Genomic DNA, 19285 nt, shown 5'->3' with positions numbered 1-19285 from the left:
GTATAACTCACAAGGGGTGACAGTATTTATTGGTAAATTAAAGAGCATAGTTATATTCTTAAAATAGTACTGATTATATTTTTAAATGTTTCTGACTAGTAAAATTTGAGATATACACATGGAACTTTGAACATGTATTTTACAAATAAGTTTTCTCTTTGTAACTAAGTTTAATGCAGCTTACTAAAGCTATAGAAAATGATCAAAGTAGTATAAAAACAAATTTCTGGATGATAATTATCAACTTAACCTTATATTTTGGGTGTAAATTACCAGGTACTTTTTTATTCTCCAAATTATTAAAAAGATTTTTAAGTCCTATATAGTCTTAAATATTGTTTTTAAGGGTAAAATAATTTTTTTTAAGTTAGGAAAAGCTGGAAAATTTTAGTGATTAATACTGTTTTATAGTCAAAACTGAAAAAGATTGAAAACTTTGCTAACTACTAAGTTAGACTAAAATACTGGGAATTTTCTTTGGTTTCAAACAATATGTAATATAATATGCCAGGTTTGGAGAATACGAAGATAGATGTATGATCCCCATCCTCAAGGAATTTCTTTTTCTGGATTTGTATTAACCTATATAGATTGCACTCATAAGGGCTAGGCTACATTTTCCCACAAAAGGCACTTTCTTTGCTAAAATAATGTGCTTGAAAACTTGGTTGATAGGCGTGTTTGGTTTATTTTGAAAGTTGAATGGTTAATTGCTCTATTTACCAGAACCAAAATTTTTTAAAGCATTCCAAAGCAAAACATCTTGACCACAACATGGTAATGAGAGATATTTTCAAGATGGATGATAGGGAAATATCTTTGGTATGTTATATTTGGAGGACAACTAGTACCAGCAATAAAACATTTAAGCAACTGTTTATATATTCCTGATGTATCTTTTTAGCATCAAGTTTATAATTTTAGTTAATTCCTTGTACCACTCCCTCTTGCAACTTAACTTTTTTACTTGTACAGATAAAATTTTGAAGATAAGTATTAGTCTTTACCAGGAGAAATGAGAAAAATAGAAATGAATGGATTATTTTGTTTACTGAACAGACATTTATTGAATGCCAAGCATGTACAAATACGAATAACACATTCCTTGTCCTAAAAGAATTTTCATTCTACGATTCTTTCCATGACTACAGGAGATTTTATCATACACATATTTCCTTCTCAGCTGAACTGAGTTACTTGTAATTGTTAATTACGTTGTGTTCTCCTGCACTTTTAGGCCTTAGAGAAACCAGGATGTTCAAACCGAGATGCTCTTTCCACCCCCCATTTTCACCTGTTTTTTGTTCTCTACTCTTCATATCACTTCCTTTGGGATTCACTCTAAGACTGGGAAGAATTGATAGATGCCCTTTCTTTCTGTTCCCTATAGTATCCTGGATTATTTTTATTGAAGTGCTTTTACTCTCTTATGATTGCCTCTTGTTACACCTATAATCTCTTTTGAAGTCAGGGACTGTTTGTTCTTGGATTCCCCATACATAGCACAGTGCCCACCATAGGAGAGACAGTAAATCAACATTTAAACCGTGCATGACTGAATGAAAAATATAATGACTAATCGCTCATGGATAAAGGTACTGACATGGAAGTGTTTTAATATGGTTTAACAAAAGTACCAGTCATTTTAAAATTACTGCAGTTAATAAAATGATGAGTGAGTATACCTCTATGATAGTTCAGCCCTTTAAGGATGATGCCTAATATTTAGTATGGTACGTGTTCACATATGAGCCAGATATAAATAGTGGCTTATTGGTTCCTTTTTAAAAATTTTTTCTGCAAATCTATGTGACTCTTACTCAAATGTTTTATTATGTTTGTATCTTCTTTGCTTTCAGATCTTAAGTATTGCTTTTTCTTTTTGTCACAGAAATATGTAGAAAATGTATTCGTACCATATGGATGAATTTTTTTTAAAAAAATAAATGGAAAACTTTTAGACTAGAAGGTGTTTTTTAAAAAATCTTAAGTGATACACCAAGAATAGAAAATTCTGGGCTTCCCTGGTGGCGCAGTGCTTGGGAGTCCGCCTGCCAATGCAGGAGACATGGGTTTGTGCCCCGGTCCGGGAGGATCCTCTGCGGCTGGGACCGGGAGCCATGGCCATTGGGCCTGCGCGTCCGGAGCCTGTGCTCCACAACGGGAGAGGCCACAGCAGTGAGAAGCCCACGTAACGAAAAAAAAAAAAAGAATAGAAAATTTTGTGATATTACTGGTTTTTCTAAACTTAGTCATTTGTGCTTATAGCAATACAGCCGTGTGTTCTGAATCTGTCCAGTACGTAACTGTGAGCTTGAGGAGGGCCTCTGCCAGTTTAGAAGTTACTTTTATTTCAGGTTTTATCTCTAAAGTTTTTTGTTTTGAATTGTTTAGAACTCTTTAATAAGATGCTTACAGGCAGTGGAGATGTCAAATTAGTTTCTGTCTCCATTGACCTTTGGGTTTGACTGTTCTTCACATAGGCTTTTACTTGCTTTTTAGCAAATGGCTTTCTTTTCTTTTTTTTTTTTTTTTTTGCGGTACGTGGGCCTCTCACAGTTGTGGCCTCTCCCCTTGTGGAGCACAGGCTCCGGACGCGCAAGCTCAGCTGCTATGGCTCACGGGCCTAGCCGCTCCGAGGCATGTGGGATCTTCCCGGCCCGGGGCACGAACACGCGTCCCCTGCAGCGGCAGGCGGACTCTCAACCACTGCGCCACCAGAGAAGCCCGCAAATGGCTTTCTTAATCTGTATTCTCAAGAAATGTGCCCAGGCCAGTGAGTCTCAACAGACTGAAGATCTTTTTATAAAGATTACAGTAATATTCAAAATAAAACAATATGCTGATTTTTCTTACTTTAGTATATAAATTCATGTAAATACATTTTGTTAGCTTAAAAGTACAAATTTGTAATTGTGTTCTTTCTTCCAAACAGACCATTCAATGTCCCAGCCTATTATGGTACAGAGAAGATCTGGACAGGGTTTTCATGGAAACAGTGAAGTAAATGCAATATTGTCTCCGCGATCAGAAAGTGGAGGCCTTGGTGTGAGCATGGTAGAATATGTATTAAGTTCTTCTCCTGCTGATAAATTGGATTCTCGATTTAGGAAGGGAACTTTTGTAAGTATTTTGAGTAAAGAAAGGTTTTTAAATTGCTTGATGGTTATTTGGTTGTCTTTAAGCCAGTTTCTTTTTCTGACCCTTCCTAGAACTAAAGGAAACTTCATAGCTATTGGTGCTCTTGTTTTCTTGTCTTGGCCACTTGAAATACATGAAGTGGTAGAACCACTGGGAATATTTCTAATCTTAACCATGTTACCAAAAAAACCCATATTAATTAAAAAACAAAATTTGTAAGATTAAAATTGCATATTCATGGTAGTACTTGATATGAAAATAAAAAAACAAAATCATCTATGCATTAAGTAGAAGTTTTATCTCATTTGTGGTGTTACTGCTTTTCCAGCACCGCTATAGTTAAGGTTGCCTTAGCCCTTCTGTTATAAATCACTGGTTTGTACTCAATTTTTTTGGCCTTTTGTAAATTAGTTGACTATGAAATTAAAATAAGATTCAATGTTTTTATTGTTTACATGCACTATAGTATAGTTTTAGGTCACCTCATGGTGCCTTTTTTTGTGTTCTATTAAATATTCAGAATCAAACAGATTCTTTTTCCTCAGGGCACTAGAGATGCTGAAACAGATGGACCTGAGAAAGGAGATCAAAAAGGCAAGGCTTCTCCATTTGAGGAGGACCAAAACAGAGATCTTAAACAAGGAGATGATGATGATTCTAAAATAAATGGCAGAGGTTTGCCAAATGGAATGGATGCCGATTGCAAAGATTTTAAGTAAGATTTTAACTTTCTCGAGAAGAAAAGCATATCTCTTTAGGGATTATTGCTACTAGGTGATGTGACTGATGTAGACATTTTTCCAATTTTGGTTTTTTTTATTTCCCTTTGTACATTGTATTAATCTGGAGGAAGATTTAAAATTTTTTGTAAGGAATATTAGTTAATGATTATGTGCCATTTTTTTAAGAAAACAATTCTTTAAAAGTCTCTAAAACAAATGCATTCCATTGAAGGAATAATGTTAGAAGCTGCCGTTACCTTTCTGCTAATATGGTAGTCTAAATTTTAACTGTTTTCTCCCTGCTAAAATTTAGTGAATTTTAGGTTTAATCTGTGATTTTTCTTGGCAAACTCTTCTTGGGTTTGCTCTTGAGCACCTTTCTGTAGAGTTTCCTCTTTCTTCTATCCCTGTATTGTATCTCCTATCCCCCCTTTTACTCTGAGTTTGTGCTAATACTTAATCTTGCTGAAATTAGGAAGGGGGGGAACATATTAGAGACTTCCAAAATTAGTTTTAAGTTCAGAATTTAAGTTCAGTTCCAGATTTTTTATTGTCTCTTTATGACAAATAATTGTTTCTTTTCTTCTAAGCTTTGGACTTGGATTAGACAGTGCACATTTATCTAAATATTAGGGTGTTGTTTCTTCATACAGGGAGTTGTTTCTTCATACTGATTTCCTATACTTTATACCTCAGTAGTCAGATGCTTTGGGGCCTATACCTGAAAATAAGCTGTTTCTTTGCGATCTTGTGAACCATGGAATATCAGTTAGTTGTAGGTACATGTTTACATTTATTGCCTTTAATTATCAAAAGCAGACTAACAATGCTTCTTAAAAACAGTGCCGTTTCTATCTGTTCTAAATGCAAAAAAGCATCCAAAACCAGTAAACCTCTTTTGACAAGAAATTAATGCTATTCAGTTTGTTTTAGGACCTAATTCTGATTTTGCGCTTCTGCTATTACTTAATCTATGTTTTAGTCAAGGATACGCATTTAAAACTGAGTTGACTATAAACCTGCAGAGTATACATTTATAATTGAAGTGTTAATACACCATTAACTATAGCAAGAAAATAGCACCACTCATAGCATAATGACTTTTTTCTATTGTATCCTCTACTTTTTGCTATTAGAGTTGTTTTGTATGAGAGGCTATACTTCTTCATATTAATATGAACTTTACATTCAATAGCATTCTAATTTTATTCTATGTAAGTTTGGGGTATGTATTTAAAATTGCTTATAAAATGTTTCAGATACAATATTGTCTTCAACAATATAAAACCATTTCAAACTAATAGCTGTGGTCATATGGTCATTATGGCAACACATTATTATGTACATTAACTGATACATCATCAACATATATATTATTGGAGTAGAACTGAAAGGAATGAACTATAGCAGGCTTTCTTTCTTTTTTTTAATTGGCTGATTTTAAAGAGGACCCTTTCAGTTTTATTTTTTTCTTCCCCTATATTCTGAATGAAAAACAAGCCTTGGGATTATTCATATGAAAAATTAGGTGCGGATAAAGGGGAAAGGAGTTTGAAATTTCTTCTGATGTTGCAAGGACAATGGTTAATTTTGAAATAAAATGTAAGTCTGCCTAAATATCTGGAAAACAATTCTTGTAATTAAGCAATTGCTTTGTGAAACGTTCTGTACAAGTTAGCAAATTTATCCCAATGTGAAGCACCTGAAGGTTGGGGTCAGTTACACAGCTGTAACAACTGACGTTGAAAGCCAGGTAAAATAGTTATTGCCATTTATTTAATGTACGTATATTTGAATATACTATGAACTGATGGTTCCAGAACAGACTTGTTTCTTGTGAGGGAAAGGATCTTATATAAAATATTTCTGTAGAAGGAAAGAGACTGTAAATGAGAATTATGTCAAGCAATAAAGTGAAAATAAAGTTTAGACTGTGAAGGATGTTGATAAAAAGAGAAGAGTCAGTGCTTAAAATTTAGTCCAATGTGAATAAATTTCTTCAGAAAATTAAGAAGGCTAGTCAGTGGGGAAAGTTGCTTTTTGTGTGTGTAGGATTATATTTTTCATTGATGTGCATACTTAATTTTTGATTAATATGTTATACATTTCTATTCTCATGATTTAAGCTGAAACAATTTGGTATGATAAAGATGGTTTTTGGAGCGCTCATAGAAGGTTTTCACAAATAGTCTTTTTGTTCTTGTTATTTGGAACCACAAGGTCACCTCTTCAGTCTCAGCAAGGAAACTGAGGCCTGGAAGATGAAATGATTTGCTCAAAATAATACTTAAAGATAGAATCAGGAGTCAGCTTTCTGTCTTGGTTCACTGCCCTTTTCTGTCGTATTGTATATTTTACACCCTTAAGTCATGGAGGCCATATGATTCTTTATGGCCAGTTTTTTTTTCTGAAATATTAAGCAAGATGTTAGGGAAATTATGTGCTGGTGGACAGGATGGGAGTATGGTAGGTGGGTTTTGGTTTTGAGCCTTCCCATATTTGTCACTTGATAGTCTGCTGTTCATACCTACGATTCACTTTGTCTGATTTGAGACAAAAGTTTTGGGTAGTCTAAGCTTAAATTTTGGTATTAGCAAATTTCCTTATCTGTAAAATTGAGTTATATCTTTATGCTATTCAAATCGGGGACAGTGGTCACTAATGATATTTAAATAATGAAACCATGTCAGCTCTTAAGAGGAAGCTAGATTATTGATAAGCTAGAAGCTAGAAAAAAATTGATAAAGTGGAATGGTTAGTGACCTAGGGTGCCTAATTTGCCCTCTGTGTTTTACAACCATTTGTTTTTTCATGATTTTCCTACTTTCCCATTTCACCTTTTGACATACTTGTTACTTTTACTCATTTCTGTTTTGTTTACATAGTCGTACTCCTGGAAGTCGTCAAGCCTCTCCAACTGAAGTAGTTGAGCGCCTGGGCCCCAATACTAATCCCCCAGAAGGATTGGGGCCTCTTCCTAATCCTACAGCTAATAAACCACTTGTTGAAGAATTTTCAAATCCTGAAACTCAGAATCTAGATGCCATGGAACAAGTTGGTCTGGATTCCTTACAGTTTGACTATCCTGGTAATCAGGTACCAATGGACTCTTCAGGAGCTACCGTAGGCCTTTTCGACTACAACTCCCAGCAGCAGGTAAAGCATGCCACTCCTTTAAAGAAGTTCCTCTTGACTATGTACTAGTATAGCCTGAAGTGCTATGAGACATTGACATAAATAATAGGGGTATTCTTGAACGTTCAGTGTTTTATTGAATAAAATGTCCTTGTAGTTGAAAAAGTGATTCAAATATGTTTTTGTAATATTCTATTCTTAGCTTTCTAAACAAAAATGAAATGCTCTGAGACTAATCTTTGTATTAAATATTTTTTTCTTAATAGCTCTTTCAGAGGACTAATGCACTGACAGTTCAGCAGTTAACTGCAGCTCAACAGCAGCAATATGCATTAGCCACAGCTCAGCAGCCACATATAGGTGAGTCTTTATAAGTTACCATTTTGATTACACTGTTAGAAAATCTTGTGTTAAAGTGTTTAGAATGTTCCTTTCGTATTTATTGAATGGTGTTATTTCATTACTTTTGAAACATCTCATTGAGATAAAACAGTAGTAGATTACATGGCAAGAGTAAAGATTAGGGAAGAACAGTTTGGCTTTTATTTGTGTCCTTGGTGAAATAAAAATCTATAACTTGATAAAAATTGTCAGCACATAAGTTTGTTTTTAAAGATTTTTTTTTTATGTGGACCATTTTTAAAGTATTTCTTGAATTAGTTACAATATTGCTTCTGTTTTATGTTTTGGGGTTTTTTTTGGCCATGAAGCATGTGGGATCTTAGCTCCCCGACCAGGGATTGAACCCACACCCCCGGCACTGGAAGGCAGAGTCCTAACCACTGGACCACCTGGGAAGTCGGAGCACATAAGTTTTTTTCTCAGTGTGAAGTCGAGAGCATCAAACACTTGGAAATTCAAGTGTAGTTATGGGTGTTCATATCAAGTTAGAATGTTTATTTTTAAAATGGGTTGGAAATAGGAATCCCAAGAAAATTTCTTTGAATATTTTCTTCCTTAATTCATTAAGCTATTTAGTCTTTGACCTTTATAGTCCTTACTATGATGTGAATTATTACAATTACATATGTGTTACTGGTAGAGTTCAGGCATTAGTATGTGTTTTTGTGTCTTGGGTTTTTTGTTGTTGTTGTTATTTTAAAATAATTACTGATTCACATGAGGTTGCAAGGAGAGTACAGAGAGGTTCCCCACCCAGTTTTCCCTAAATGACTACATCTTAACATAATTATAGTACAATACCAAAACCAGGTATATGACATTGGTAAATGTGTGTATATAGATTTATGTTATTTTATCATGTTCGTGGAACCGTTTTTACACCTGATTTTGGCTGACCTTGATTTATTTCCTGGTTGGAAAAGTTGTGAACACTCTCAGCATCAGTATGTTTGGGGGCAGTGGGTGGGATATACTAAGTTGGTTCTGTTCCCTTAATTGTGTATTGTTCTACGTCAATCCAAGAAGTCTTTCCAGGTCCAAAATTTTATTTTTGGTTTTAATCAAAGATGACCACACATTTCTAGATGACTTCTAATAGCAGCATGCACTCTGGACCTGTTTTTTCCAGTTTTCTTCAGCCTTCTGTATCCCTGTCCTTCAGTACTTCTTACTCATTGTTAGAAACGTACTGACTCCTGTCTACTCGTGGGCCAGTACAACACTTTTTATTTCTTGACGCTTTGTGGTATGATTTATATGTGGCAGGCTAAGATACCCATTATTGCTCTTCCTTTTGGGAGTTTTAAATTTTTGGTTCTTATTTGCTTTTTCATACGAACTTTAGAATCCTTTTATTTACTTCCAGATCAGGTTAAAATCTTAAACTTAGGAAGATCAACATCTTTATGACATTAAGTATTCTTATCCAGGACATTGTGTATCTTTAATTTTGTTCAAGTCTGCTTCTGTGTTGTTTATGATTGCTTTAAAGTTTTTCTCATGTAAGTTTGCATATTTCTCAATAAGTTTGTTCTTTGGTATTTTATCTTTTGCTATCATTGTAAATGCCTTCCTGTCTTTCATTATATCTTTAAATTGGTATCTATGAAAGCTCTTAATTAGTATTAATTAATTTTATGAATGATATTTTCTAATAATTGAAGCATTCCTGTGTTCTTAGGATTTGGAAGAATTGTATATAATTATTTTAATGAGCTCTTTTAATTTGCTGATGTTTTATTTAGGATTTTTTTTTAACTCAACATATAATGAAGTTAGTCTTTAAGTTTGTATGTGTGCATTTTTGCCTTTTTTGTTAGGTTTTGATATCAATATACTTCATAAAAACAATTTAGAAATGTTCCTTTTTTTAATGCCTTGGAGTATTTACATTCTTTCTTACGTGATCTTTAAAGATTTGGCACAACTTAGAACAACTTTGTGAAGCCATCTGGGAAACTATGCAAATAAATCTGAAAACCTGAATAAAATGGAAATTTCTAAGAAAGCATAACTTAGCAAAATTGATCCCATCTTTTCATCTTTGTTCCATAGTTAAATAGAAAGATAGAGAGAGAGAGTTGATCATAGTCCTTTTATCCAGGTTTGCTCAGTCATCTCTTAGATGGCTGATAGTTCATTTAGAACAGCACTGTCCCAAGAGAAATATAATATGTGCCACACAGAATTTAAAATTATTTAGTAGCTATATTTTAAAAAGTAAAAAGAAGTAAGTGAAATTAGTTTGAATAATATTTTATTTAATCCATTATATCCAAAATATTTCAAGTATAATCAATATACACTAATAAGAAATGTTAAATTCTCTTCTTCATATAAAGTCTTTGAAATCAGGTATGCATTTTCCCACTTTGAGCAGATCTCAGTTTAGACTAGTCACATTTTAAATGCTCAGTAGCTATATATGGTAATAACTACCATAACAGACAGTGCATATTCTAGAATGGGGTTGACAAACTTTTTCTATAAAGTCCCAGATAGTAAATATTTAAATTTTGCAAGCCATATGGTTTCAGTCACAGCTACTCAACCCTGCTGTTATAGCACAAAGCAGTCGTAGACAATACATAAATGAGTACAACCGTGTTCTATAAAACTTTACTATGGGCACTGTTATATGAATTTTGTATAATTTTCATTTTTACAAATTATTGTTTTCAACCATTTTAGAATGTTTATTCTTAGCTAATTCATACAAAAATAGGTAGCAGGCTAGAACTTGGCCCATGGACTGGGCCAGAAAGAGGTATAGATACAATACATTTTATGTTTTAAAATATAGAGCCACACTCAAAAGAGGGAGAGAGAGAGGGAAAAGAAAACGTGGGGTTGTTTTGCTGGCTGGGGAATTTCTGTAGGATAGGAAATGGAGAGGTGATCCATAGGAGTAAACTGGAAATACATCTATGAGGCCTGTAGCGGGCTGCAAGAGGGATAAATAAGCAGAAGGCCTGCACAGTGCCAGGATTGGGCTTGGAGGGTTAGACCCCCAAGTCACTAATAAAGACTTGGTTTGGAGACTTCACCTTATGGTGTGTAGTTAGCAATTGGGATGAGTAAGTGTAAGAGAATCTCATATAAGATAGTATCTAAAACAGAAATTACAGTGCAAACAAGAAAGAGCAGTCAGAAGGCAGTCATATAACATATAGTAGAATTTACACCCAAGATGTAGAAATAAGAGAACTTTAAAGTTCTGAAAAGAACTTTAAAATGTTTATTTAGAATATTAAGAGATCAAGGACTTAAGTCGTCAAAGATCGGAGGTCTTGAAACAACAAAATGATGTGAAAACAGACCATTTCAGAACCTTGTAAAAAAAATAAAAGACATAGGTGGGTTTCATAATTAACTAGCTATCACCTAGGAGGAAATGAACCAGAAGAGAAAACTTATGAACACTGAAATATAGCACATAGTAATCAGGATGTGGGGTGGAGTAGGGAGTAACTAAATCAGTTCAAGGTGTATGTAAAGAAAACTGTAAACTTTTTCTGAAGGCTTAAATAAATGGGGACACATGCCCTTTGGGGGAAACTCATTACTGTAAAGAGGTCAGTTCTCCTTAAATTAAGTTGTGAATTTAATATATTGATTGGAATCCCAACAGGATTTTTTTTTTGTTTTGAACTTGAAAGTTTGCTTTTGATGTTTATCTCAGAAAAGTGAAACCGGAAAATTAATAGAACACTAAAATGAGAGGTGGACGTACTCAACCATATTTCAAAACAATTATTATCCACAGTGATTAAAATGGTGTGGCACTGGCCTAGAAATATACAAGTCGATCAGTAAACAAGAACACTCTGAAATGGGTGTGTGTATGTTTGGGGTGCAGTTGTGGGGTAATTTTAACCTTGACATTACAAACTAATTATAAAAGAATATCTTTGGAGAATAAGTTGGAGATAACTGGGTCATATTCCTGATGGATTAAAAATTTTAATGAGAAAAAATAAAGGTATAAAAGATTTGATGTGTTTTTTCTCTTTGATAGCCAAAGAACTATAGATTAAAACCAAAAAATTTGAATGCTTTATTTTACTTCTGATGTTGACAACTTTTAAAAAGTTTGATAATATCCTATTTCAGCGGGAGTGTAAGTGGTATTCTCATATACTTATGGTAGTAATGTAAATTGGTACCACTTTCCTGGAGGGTAATCTGGAAATGTGGATCAAGAAATTATATATATTTGTCCATTTACGTGAATTTTCATGAGGATATGATGATGCTGTATTATACTTAAAGAATAATAGCACTATTTATAGCAAAAATTGTGACTCATCTAAATATATATCTGTAGTAGACTGGTTAAATCATGTTTCTTCTATGTAGTGGGATACAAAACTATGAAGCTATAAAAAAAAATGAACTAGGGAATTCCCTGGCGGTCTAGTGGTTAGGACTCGTGCTTTCACTGCCAAGGGCTAGGGTTCCATCCCTGGTTGGGGAACTAAGATCGACAAGCCACGCAGCACCCCCGCCTCACCCCCACCCCCCACCCCCCCAAAATGAATTAGATAGGTATCTGTTGACATAGAAAGGGATCTGTGGTTAATTGGCAAGTGAAAAAAGCATATTAAAGTACCGTTATACCCTGTAATATCAAATGTATGAGTGTGTGTTTATAAATATAAAAATTTAGAAGGGTATACATTTATACATATGTGCATATGTAAACACAGATTCAAAAACATGTATATATACATGCAAACATATACATATTTATATGTACACAAACAAGCATACGGTTTGATGTCTAATCTGTTGCAAATATTTCTAAGTGAATCGTGAGCTTAAACTAAGTTTTCTTCATTTTTTTTGGCAGAAGGTTCAATATATATCCGTTAGGTAACACTAATTCCTTGTTTTTCAAATATTTGAAACCTTCCTGCTTTTTATCTGCTTTGTAATATAAATATGGAGAGAGCTATGTTAAAATCATGTCTAAAATTGAAAAAAAAAGTTTTAGAAGACTATAAACCACCTGCCAGTAAAGGTTACACGAGGACTTTGGCTCTCCACGTTATATACTTAAATAGTATCTCATTTTTTAAAAGCAATCTTTTTTAATCATAAAAATATAGAATATAAAATTAGGCCCTGACTTTTCAATTTGTAGTTATAGGAGTAGAACATGGATATCAATACATCTTTATTCTTGTCATAAAGATAATCACAGTAGAGGAACCAGAAGTAAATCTTGAAACCTTCGACCTAGGACATAGCTAAGAATGCAACTTGGAGCAAATGATTTTTTAAATAGTGCAAGGATTTTGTTGAACCCTCTGTTTAATTCTTATTTTTTTTTACTAAAAGCAGATTTTTCAAATGGCCATGCTATGCCTGGGCTTGAAATCAGTATTGTAGCTTGTGGCCAGTATTTCTTAAAATTAAGTAATTTAGAAATCAATGAAGAGAAAAATTAAATAGAAAATAGAGTGCATTGGAACCTCATAAGGATAAATATCTTTTTGAGATTTTTGTTTGTGGCATGTGTGTGTATATGGACACTAGGGAAATGTATTTTACATTGTGGGTTACAGTCACAAAATGTGAAAGCCACTATAATATAATTAGAATTAGGTTTCTGAATCTTGATTTTAAGACCTAGATTTTAAGATAAATGTACCTTTTGAATTCTTTTTAAAAAATTGTTTTATGTCCACCTGCTTTATGCCCATATCTCCCCACCATCATCTTTTAACTTGAACCTTTTTGAGCTCCTTTAACTTTAAACACATTCTCTTTAATTATTTCCCTACCTTGTACTTGTCACAGTTAGTTTCCAGAAGAGGAAACTCTCGCAGTACATTTTCAAAGTAATTTTTTAGTACCTTATGATAAAAGGTCTACATACTGATTCCTGCTCAATACCAGCGGTTTTCTTCTTTCTTTAATAAGTACCGCAAATGAATATTTTAAAATCTTTCTTAGCCTTAACCAAATCTATATTGGCATATATTAGACTCAGAAGTGGGTTTACGCTCCTGCTTAAAACTCTTCATTGTTTTATTTTCAGGATAAAGTCCAAACTACTTAGCATGACCCAGGAAACTCTTCATGAGTCTTCATTCTGATTATAACTCCAGTTTTATCTTATACACTACAGCCCCACTCCATCCTACCAAAAGCTTCTTGGATAGCCCTACTTTCTGTGCTCATATAGCACTTACACTATATTCTAATTGCCAACTTACTTGTTTGTTTTTCTCACTAGATGGAGTGATTTGTGGGTGTAGATCATATCTGTCTCTCTCAGTGTTGAATCCCTAGCTCACAGTATGGCTTAATAAGGATTGAATGAAAAACCACTATTGAACAATAGCAATTCTAGCTCTAAACATTTATTGTGTGTATATGCTAGTACTATACAGTCATGTATATTTAATTCTAACAAAAATCACTGGTGATAAACCAGTTTCATAAACAAAGAACCCCAGAGTCAGGTTGTATTACATGCCCAAGGTCACTTAGTTAATAAGAATTAGAATCATTATACACCCTTTCCTCCCCCACCAACCCTGATTTCAGAAGAAATGTTTTTTTTTTTTAACCTGATGAAGAAAATCATACATATTTTTTTATTTATTATTTCTCCCCCTTTAAAATACAGCTGGTGTATTCTCAGCAGGCCTTGCTCCAGCTGCATTTGTGCCAAATCCATATATTATTAGTGCTGCTCCTCCAGGGACTGACCCGTATACTGCAGCAGGATTGGCTGCAGCAGCAACATTAGCAGGTAACTTACTGTTCATACTTGTTGCTTGTTATGGATTTAGTTTTAATTTGGGGATAAGCTTTATTTTTGTCTATTTGGGCAATTTGAAGTTTCTAGGAGAAAACTGAAACATTTATCCAGAATGAACTGAAGTTTCCAGAGAGTTAGTTTATTTTTCGACTGTAATGGCTACAGGAGAAAACCTAAGTCGGATAACTCGTTTCCTCCTGTACATAGTTGTTGTACATTTTAGTTTTATAGTCTCAGAAATCTTACATTAGCAGCCACAAATCTTTATTCTTGTGACTGATCCCATTACCCACAGAGACAGTGCAAATAAAGTTACTTCTCAGAAAATAAACTGGGGGTAGCTGCTATAAATACCCAGGTCAGGGATAGTACAAGGTAAAGAGGTTCAGTGATCTTAAGAGACTGAGTATCTAAAAAGTAAAGTTAAATTAGCAATGTTAAAATGTGCAGGCAAGCTGAGGGACAAAAAGGTGGGATTGAGGTGGAAAGAACTTATTAAGTGTCAAAGCCTGATAACCACCACTCAAAATCTGAAGTAAAAACCAAAAGTACACAATGTCACATGTCAGTTGTATGGCAGTAAAGCTGGGAAAAAAAATTTTTTAAACCAAACTGTATTTATGTCTTATTTAAGTAAGGGAGAGTTGTGTACCGGTTAGGCACAGTCTTACTGAGCAGAGTGATTTGCTGATCTTCTATAGGATTTTGGGGGAAGGTTGTTTTATGTTGAGTTAGTTACAGAGACAGGAATGAATTTGTCTTAAGCGTGATTTATGTTGGTTACCAAGGCAGGAAGAGGGAGATGTCAACCATAGAAGTGTGTTCCTTGGGTTGAGTCTGTTGATTGGCTAACTTTTCATAACTTTAAGCTGTCACTGATAAGTTCACTGAATTATCACTGATCAATTAATTTTAAATCCACTTCTGGTAGTTATTTATTATTGTGACTGCAGAACAGTTAGTCTTTTCATAGGCGTTTTTTTTATACTCAGGACTTTAAGACCTGAAAAAAATGTTAATTTCAAATTCTTGTTTGATATCTTAGCAGACTGAAACTAACCTGTCACATTCAGTAGATTTGGTATAGATCTGCATGTGATTCCATAAAGATGTGAGCTTTCCTGGTACTATTTAACTGGATGTTAGTATGTAAAGTGCTAGTATATCATACATACATAAAATCATTAATCTATGGAACTGAAGGAAGCAACTTTAAGAGGTCATTAGTTTTGAGATAAGGATTCCTGGCGTTCTGAACTTACTTAGGCTTTCTAAGATCAGCACTGTTCAGTAGAAATAGAACGTGAGCCAGATAATGTAACTTAGATTTTTCTAGTAACCACATTATAAAAGTAAACCACAGATGAAATTAATTTCAGTATGTTTGATTTAGCCCAGTATATCATGTAATCAATATTTTTTAAATTATTAATAGATATTTTATTTATTTTTAATGCTAAGTCTTCAAAATCCTGTGTGTATTACATACTTACAGCACATCTTAATTCAGGCTCTCCAGCTTTTAATTGTTTAGCCACAGATGACTTCCGGCTACTTTTGGACAGAGAGGTTCTAGATGGATGTCTGATTCTTTTGTTTTGTTTTGACAGTGTATCCTTTCTTCATAAATCCTTTTCTATATTTTAAGAGTCTTCATTGTAGATTGTGCTTAAACTATCTTTAGAAATATATTTTACCTTTAAACTGTTCAAAGCTTTTCATTTTAGTGATTGAGTCAGTTACACTGGGCTTTATTTTCTTCCAAAACAAAGTGAAACCAAGAGTTTGACTTTCTAAAGTATACACATTAGATATACTAAAATCATATCAGTGGAATTTAGGGACATGTATCAGTCAGGAAACATGACATCGTAATCATTAGTTTAATGGCAGGGCTTATTGTGTGATACTATTTACTGTCCAGAAATGAAATGTTATCTTGAATAAAGTAGAATAGAGCAAGAATTCATTCTGTTTTTCCTGGTTTGCTTTTTTATGTCTATGTCCATGATTATATTTCATAGTTCTTTCTTGTCTTAACTTACTAGTTCCATCTTCCTAACCATAAAGACACTGATGTTTCATTTGTTTTTACGTGATTTTCAATTGTTTTGTGAGAATTGTAACTAATTCTGTTTCAGATATGAAGAATATTTTAAAATTCACAGTTTACAATTAAAATACAGTTGTAGCAAGCTTAATACCAACATTTTCCCTAGTTTTATGTTATAGATTACGAATTAAAAGCCAAAAATGTTTTGTTTTCAATTTTAAAAATTCCTTTTTAAAGAAAATGCTGAGTTGAGTATAGGAAATCTTACAGTTCTATGGTGTTTAATGTTCCTATTTGCCAGTATCAAATGCATAAACTAGCATTCAATAATAGGTGTTGAAGAGATGGTTCAGTGTCCTGTCAGTTCATTGGTCTTCTTGAGTTTAGTTCACATCTTTTCATTAAGACGACTGCTGTCACCTCTGAATACTTTCTTTTTTAATAATCCATACCTCAGTGAGACTTTCTAGTAAAACTGGGAAAAAGAGAAAAGGGAAGACAGTTGTATGTGGGTAGAGGATTGTAAGGACATCTGCTCTAAGTCTTATGCACTGTCCCTTTTTTATGGTCTAATGGTAACTAACCTTATTTATCTATAAAATGTAGTGACTTTTTTTATTTTTTTTGGGGGGGTGGGATGTGGGGTTTAGGTCCGGCAGTGGTTCCACCTCAGTATTATGGTGTTCCGTGGGGGGTGTATCCAGCCAATTTATTTCAGCAGCAGGCTGCAGCTGCGGCAAACAACACAGCAAATCAGCAAGCAGCATCACAAGCTCAGCCTGGACAGCAACAGGTATAGGCCCGCCTTCATTAAATACTACCTGAAGAGTCTTGGAAATTTCATGAGCTCCCTGCATTCAAGATCTGTGTTTTTTTATTTTCCCCAATATGTAGCATAGTACTTATCATATAGTTGGCATACAAATATTGATTATGTGGTTTTGTTTCTCCAGTAGTCATATATATGAACTTAAAGATCTGGTTGTATTCCACTTCAACATTTCTATTATTGAAACTGTCTTGAAATCTCTAGCAGTTTTAAATTTTCTTTTCATCACTTCTTAAAGTGTGCTCATAATGTTTCTGTCAAAGTAATTGTCATTTCATTTTCTTCTGGGTATTTAAATTGCTATTTTAAATATTAATATATTTCTGACCAGAAAAAGGAGATTACTGGGTACTTTGTTTTTAAGCGAGGAAAGATGAAATATTTTCACTAAAGGTTAGATTTCTTAAAACAGAAAATGTTTATTTTTAAGGTTTTTTTTAAATTTCAGCCACTTTTCTGGAACTATTTTTATAAATAAATGTAAAAGAAAAATTCTGATAAAAATTCCAGAATTCTGTTTGTCAAATTTATCTTTTTTTTTTTTTTTGGTACGCGGTCCTCTCACTGTTGTGGCCTCTCCCGTTGCGGAGCACAGGCTCTGGATGCGCAGGCTCAGCGGCCATGGTTCACAGGCCTAGCCGCTCCGCGGCATGTGGAATCTTCCCGGACCGGGGCACAAACCCGTGTCCCCTGCATCGGCAGGTGGACTCTCAACCACTGTGCCACCAGGGAAACCCCAAATTTATCATATTTATACCAAAGAAGCAACTTAATGACAAGTATAGTGTTACTTGGCAGTTGAATTTTCTTTTAAACTATATTGATATTCTGTTAAAGCTGTCCTTTAGCTCAGTCCTTGTAGATTATACCACAGCACCATTTAATAAATTCTTTTTAAATCTGTGTCTTCTTTGGGCAGATAAAAATATCACATTGCCTAAACATCACATATACCTGTGCGTGATGCTTACTTACACGGATGGACTTAAGATGAATCCCCCTTGTCCTGAATTGTTTAAGTATTTACCTTTGTGAAATTAATGTGTATCATGCTTGTGTATATATTCACTGCAACAACTATGTATTACGAAGCAGTTTGACCAGCCTTAAGAGTTTTCACATTTTTTGATGAAATCTTTTGTTCCTTTTTTAACCCTAAGGTTTTACAGTAAAAAGCAGCTTTTTACTCACTTTAATTAAAGCTTCTGAATTCTGAAAACTTGGTTCAATTTGAAGTTTTCACTCTGCACCACAATCTCGTACCAGACTAATTGAATAATTATACTTAATTTAGAGTTTTCAGTCTTAGAAAATAATAAAATTTAAACTTTTGTCTTCATGTAAGATTTTGCCATTCCCTTCTCACCGCCCAAATATCTGTCTCTCATTTTAATACTACTTTGGTAGGTTAAAGAGCACAAATACTAGAAATAATTGTTCCTGAAGACCCTCTACCATGTTGCTTAATAGATTATGTTTTTGGTGTTACGTTATTTGTATTTTTTTATGGTAAACTGACATTTCATTGAATGTAAATATGTTCAAAGAATATCCAAAGGCTATCTGTGATATATACAGAGTTGTCTGAGATAAATTTGTTATTTTATAATTTCGTTTTTAAGGAAATTGTTTGTCCTTTGTAGGTTCTTCGTGCTGGAGCAGGTCAGCGCCCTCTTACTCCCAATCAGGGCCAGCAAGGGCAGCAAGCTGAATCACTTGCAGCAGCAAATCCAACTTTGGCTTTTGGTCAGGGTCTTGCTACCGGCATGCCAGGTATATAGTTGGTTAATTGTGGAAATTTGAGTAGACTTAAAATGTTAAATGTAGATTCTCACACTGAGGAGTGAGAAAAATCAAGAAATGTCTTTAAATCTTGCCTACCCTGCAATGCATTATTTACAACTCAGGTGCCAATAGTTGAAATCAGTATTGTTTGCGAGACAATGACAGGGATGGCAAATATGTGTTAGAATTCTCAAAAACCTTTTTTTCTTAAGTCTGTTTATGGTGTAAATCAAAGCATCTTTCCAGTGGAGTATAGCCCAGAATTCTTTTTTTTTTTTTTAAGATGTTGGGGGTAGGAGTTTATTTATAAATGTATTTATTTTTGCTGTGTTGGGTCTTCGTTTCTGTGCGAGGGCTTTTTCTAGTTGTGGCAAACGGGGGCCACTCTTCATCGCAGTGCGCGGGCCTCTCACTATCGCGGCCTCTCTTGTTGCGGAGCACAG

At 34.1% G+C, this 19285-nt stretch overlaps 1 protein-coding gene across 10 annotated transcripts in view; it reads left to right on the top strand.

The window, feature by feature from the left end:
• The window catches only part of PUM2 (pumilio RNA binding family member 2), a 92417-nt gene that overhangs the window by 29519 nt on the left and 43613 nt on the right, over positions 1 to 19285 (top strand). For all 10 annotated transcript variants that reach the window (XM_082851828.1, XM_082851836.1, XM_082851832.1 and 7 more), the window contains 7 exons: positions 2936 to 3123; positions 3687 to 3856; positions 6749 to 7019; positions 7265 to 7358; positions 14041 to 14166; positions 16879 to 17021; positions 18701 to 18830. In XM_082851828.1, coding sequence (XP_082707954.1) covers positions 2936 to 3123; positions 3687 to 3856; positions 6749 to 7019; positions 7265 to 7358; positions 14041 to 14166; positions 16879 to 17021; positions 18701 to 18830 — 1122 coding nt within the window. The remainder of the gene's footprint in view (positions 1 to 2935; positions 3124 to 3686; positions 3857 to 6748; positions 7020 to 7264; positions 7359 to 14040; positions 14167 to 16878; positions 17022 to 18700; positions 18831 to 19285) is intronic.

This window comes from Leucopleurus acutus (assembly GCF_964270905.1).
Source record: "Leucopleurus acutus genome assembly, chromosome: 12".
Lineage (NCBI taxonomy): Eukaryota > Metazoa > Chordata > Mammalia > Artiodactyla > Delphinidae > Leucopleurus > Leucopleurus acutus.
The sequence above is the reverse complement of the archived record's forward strand: the minus strand, read 5'-3'. Positions and strand labels throughout refer to the sequence as shown.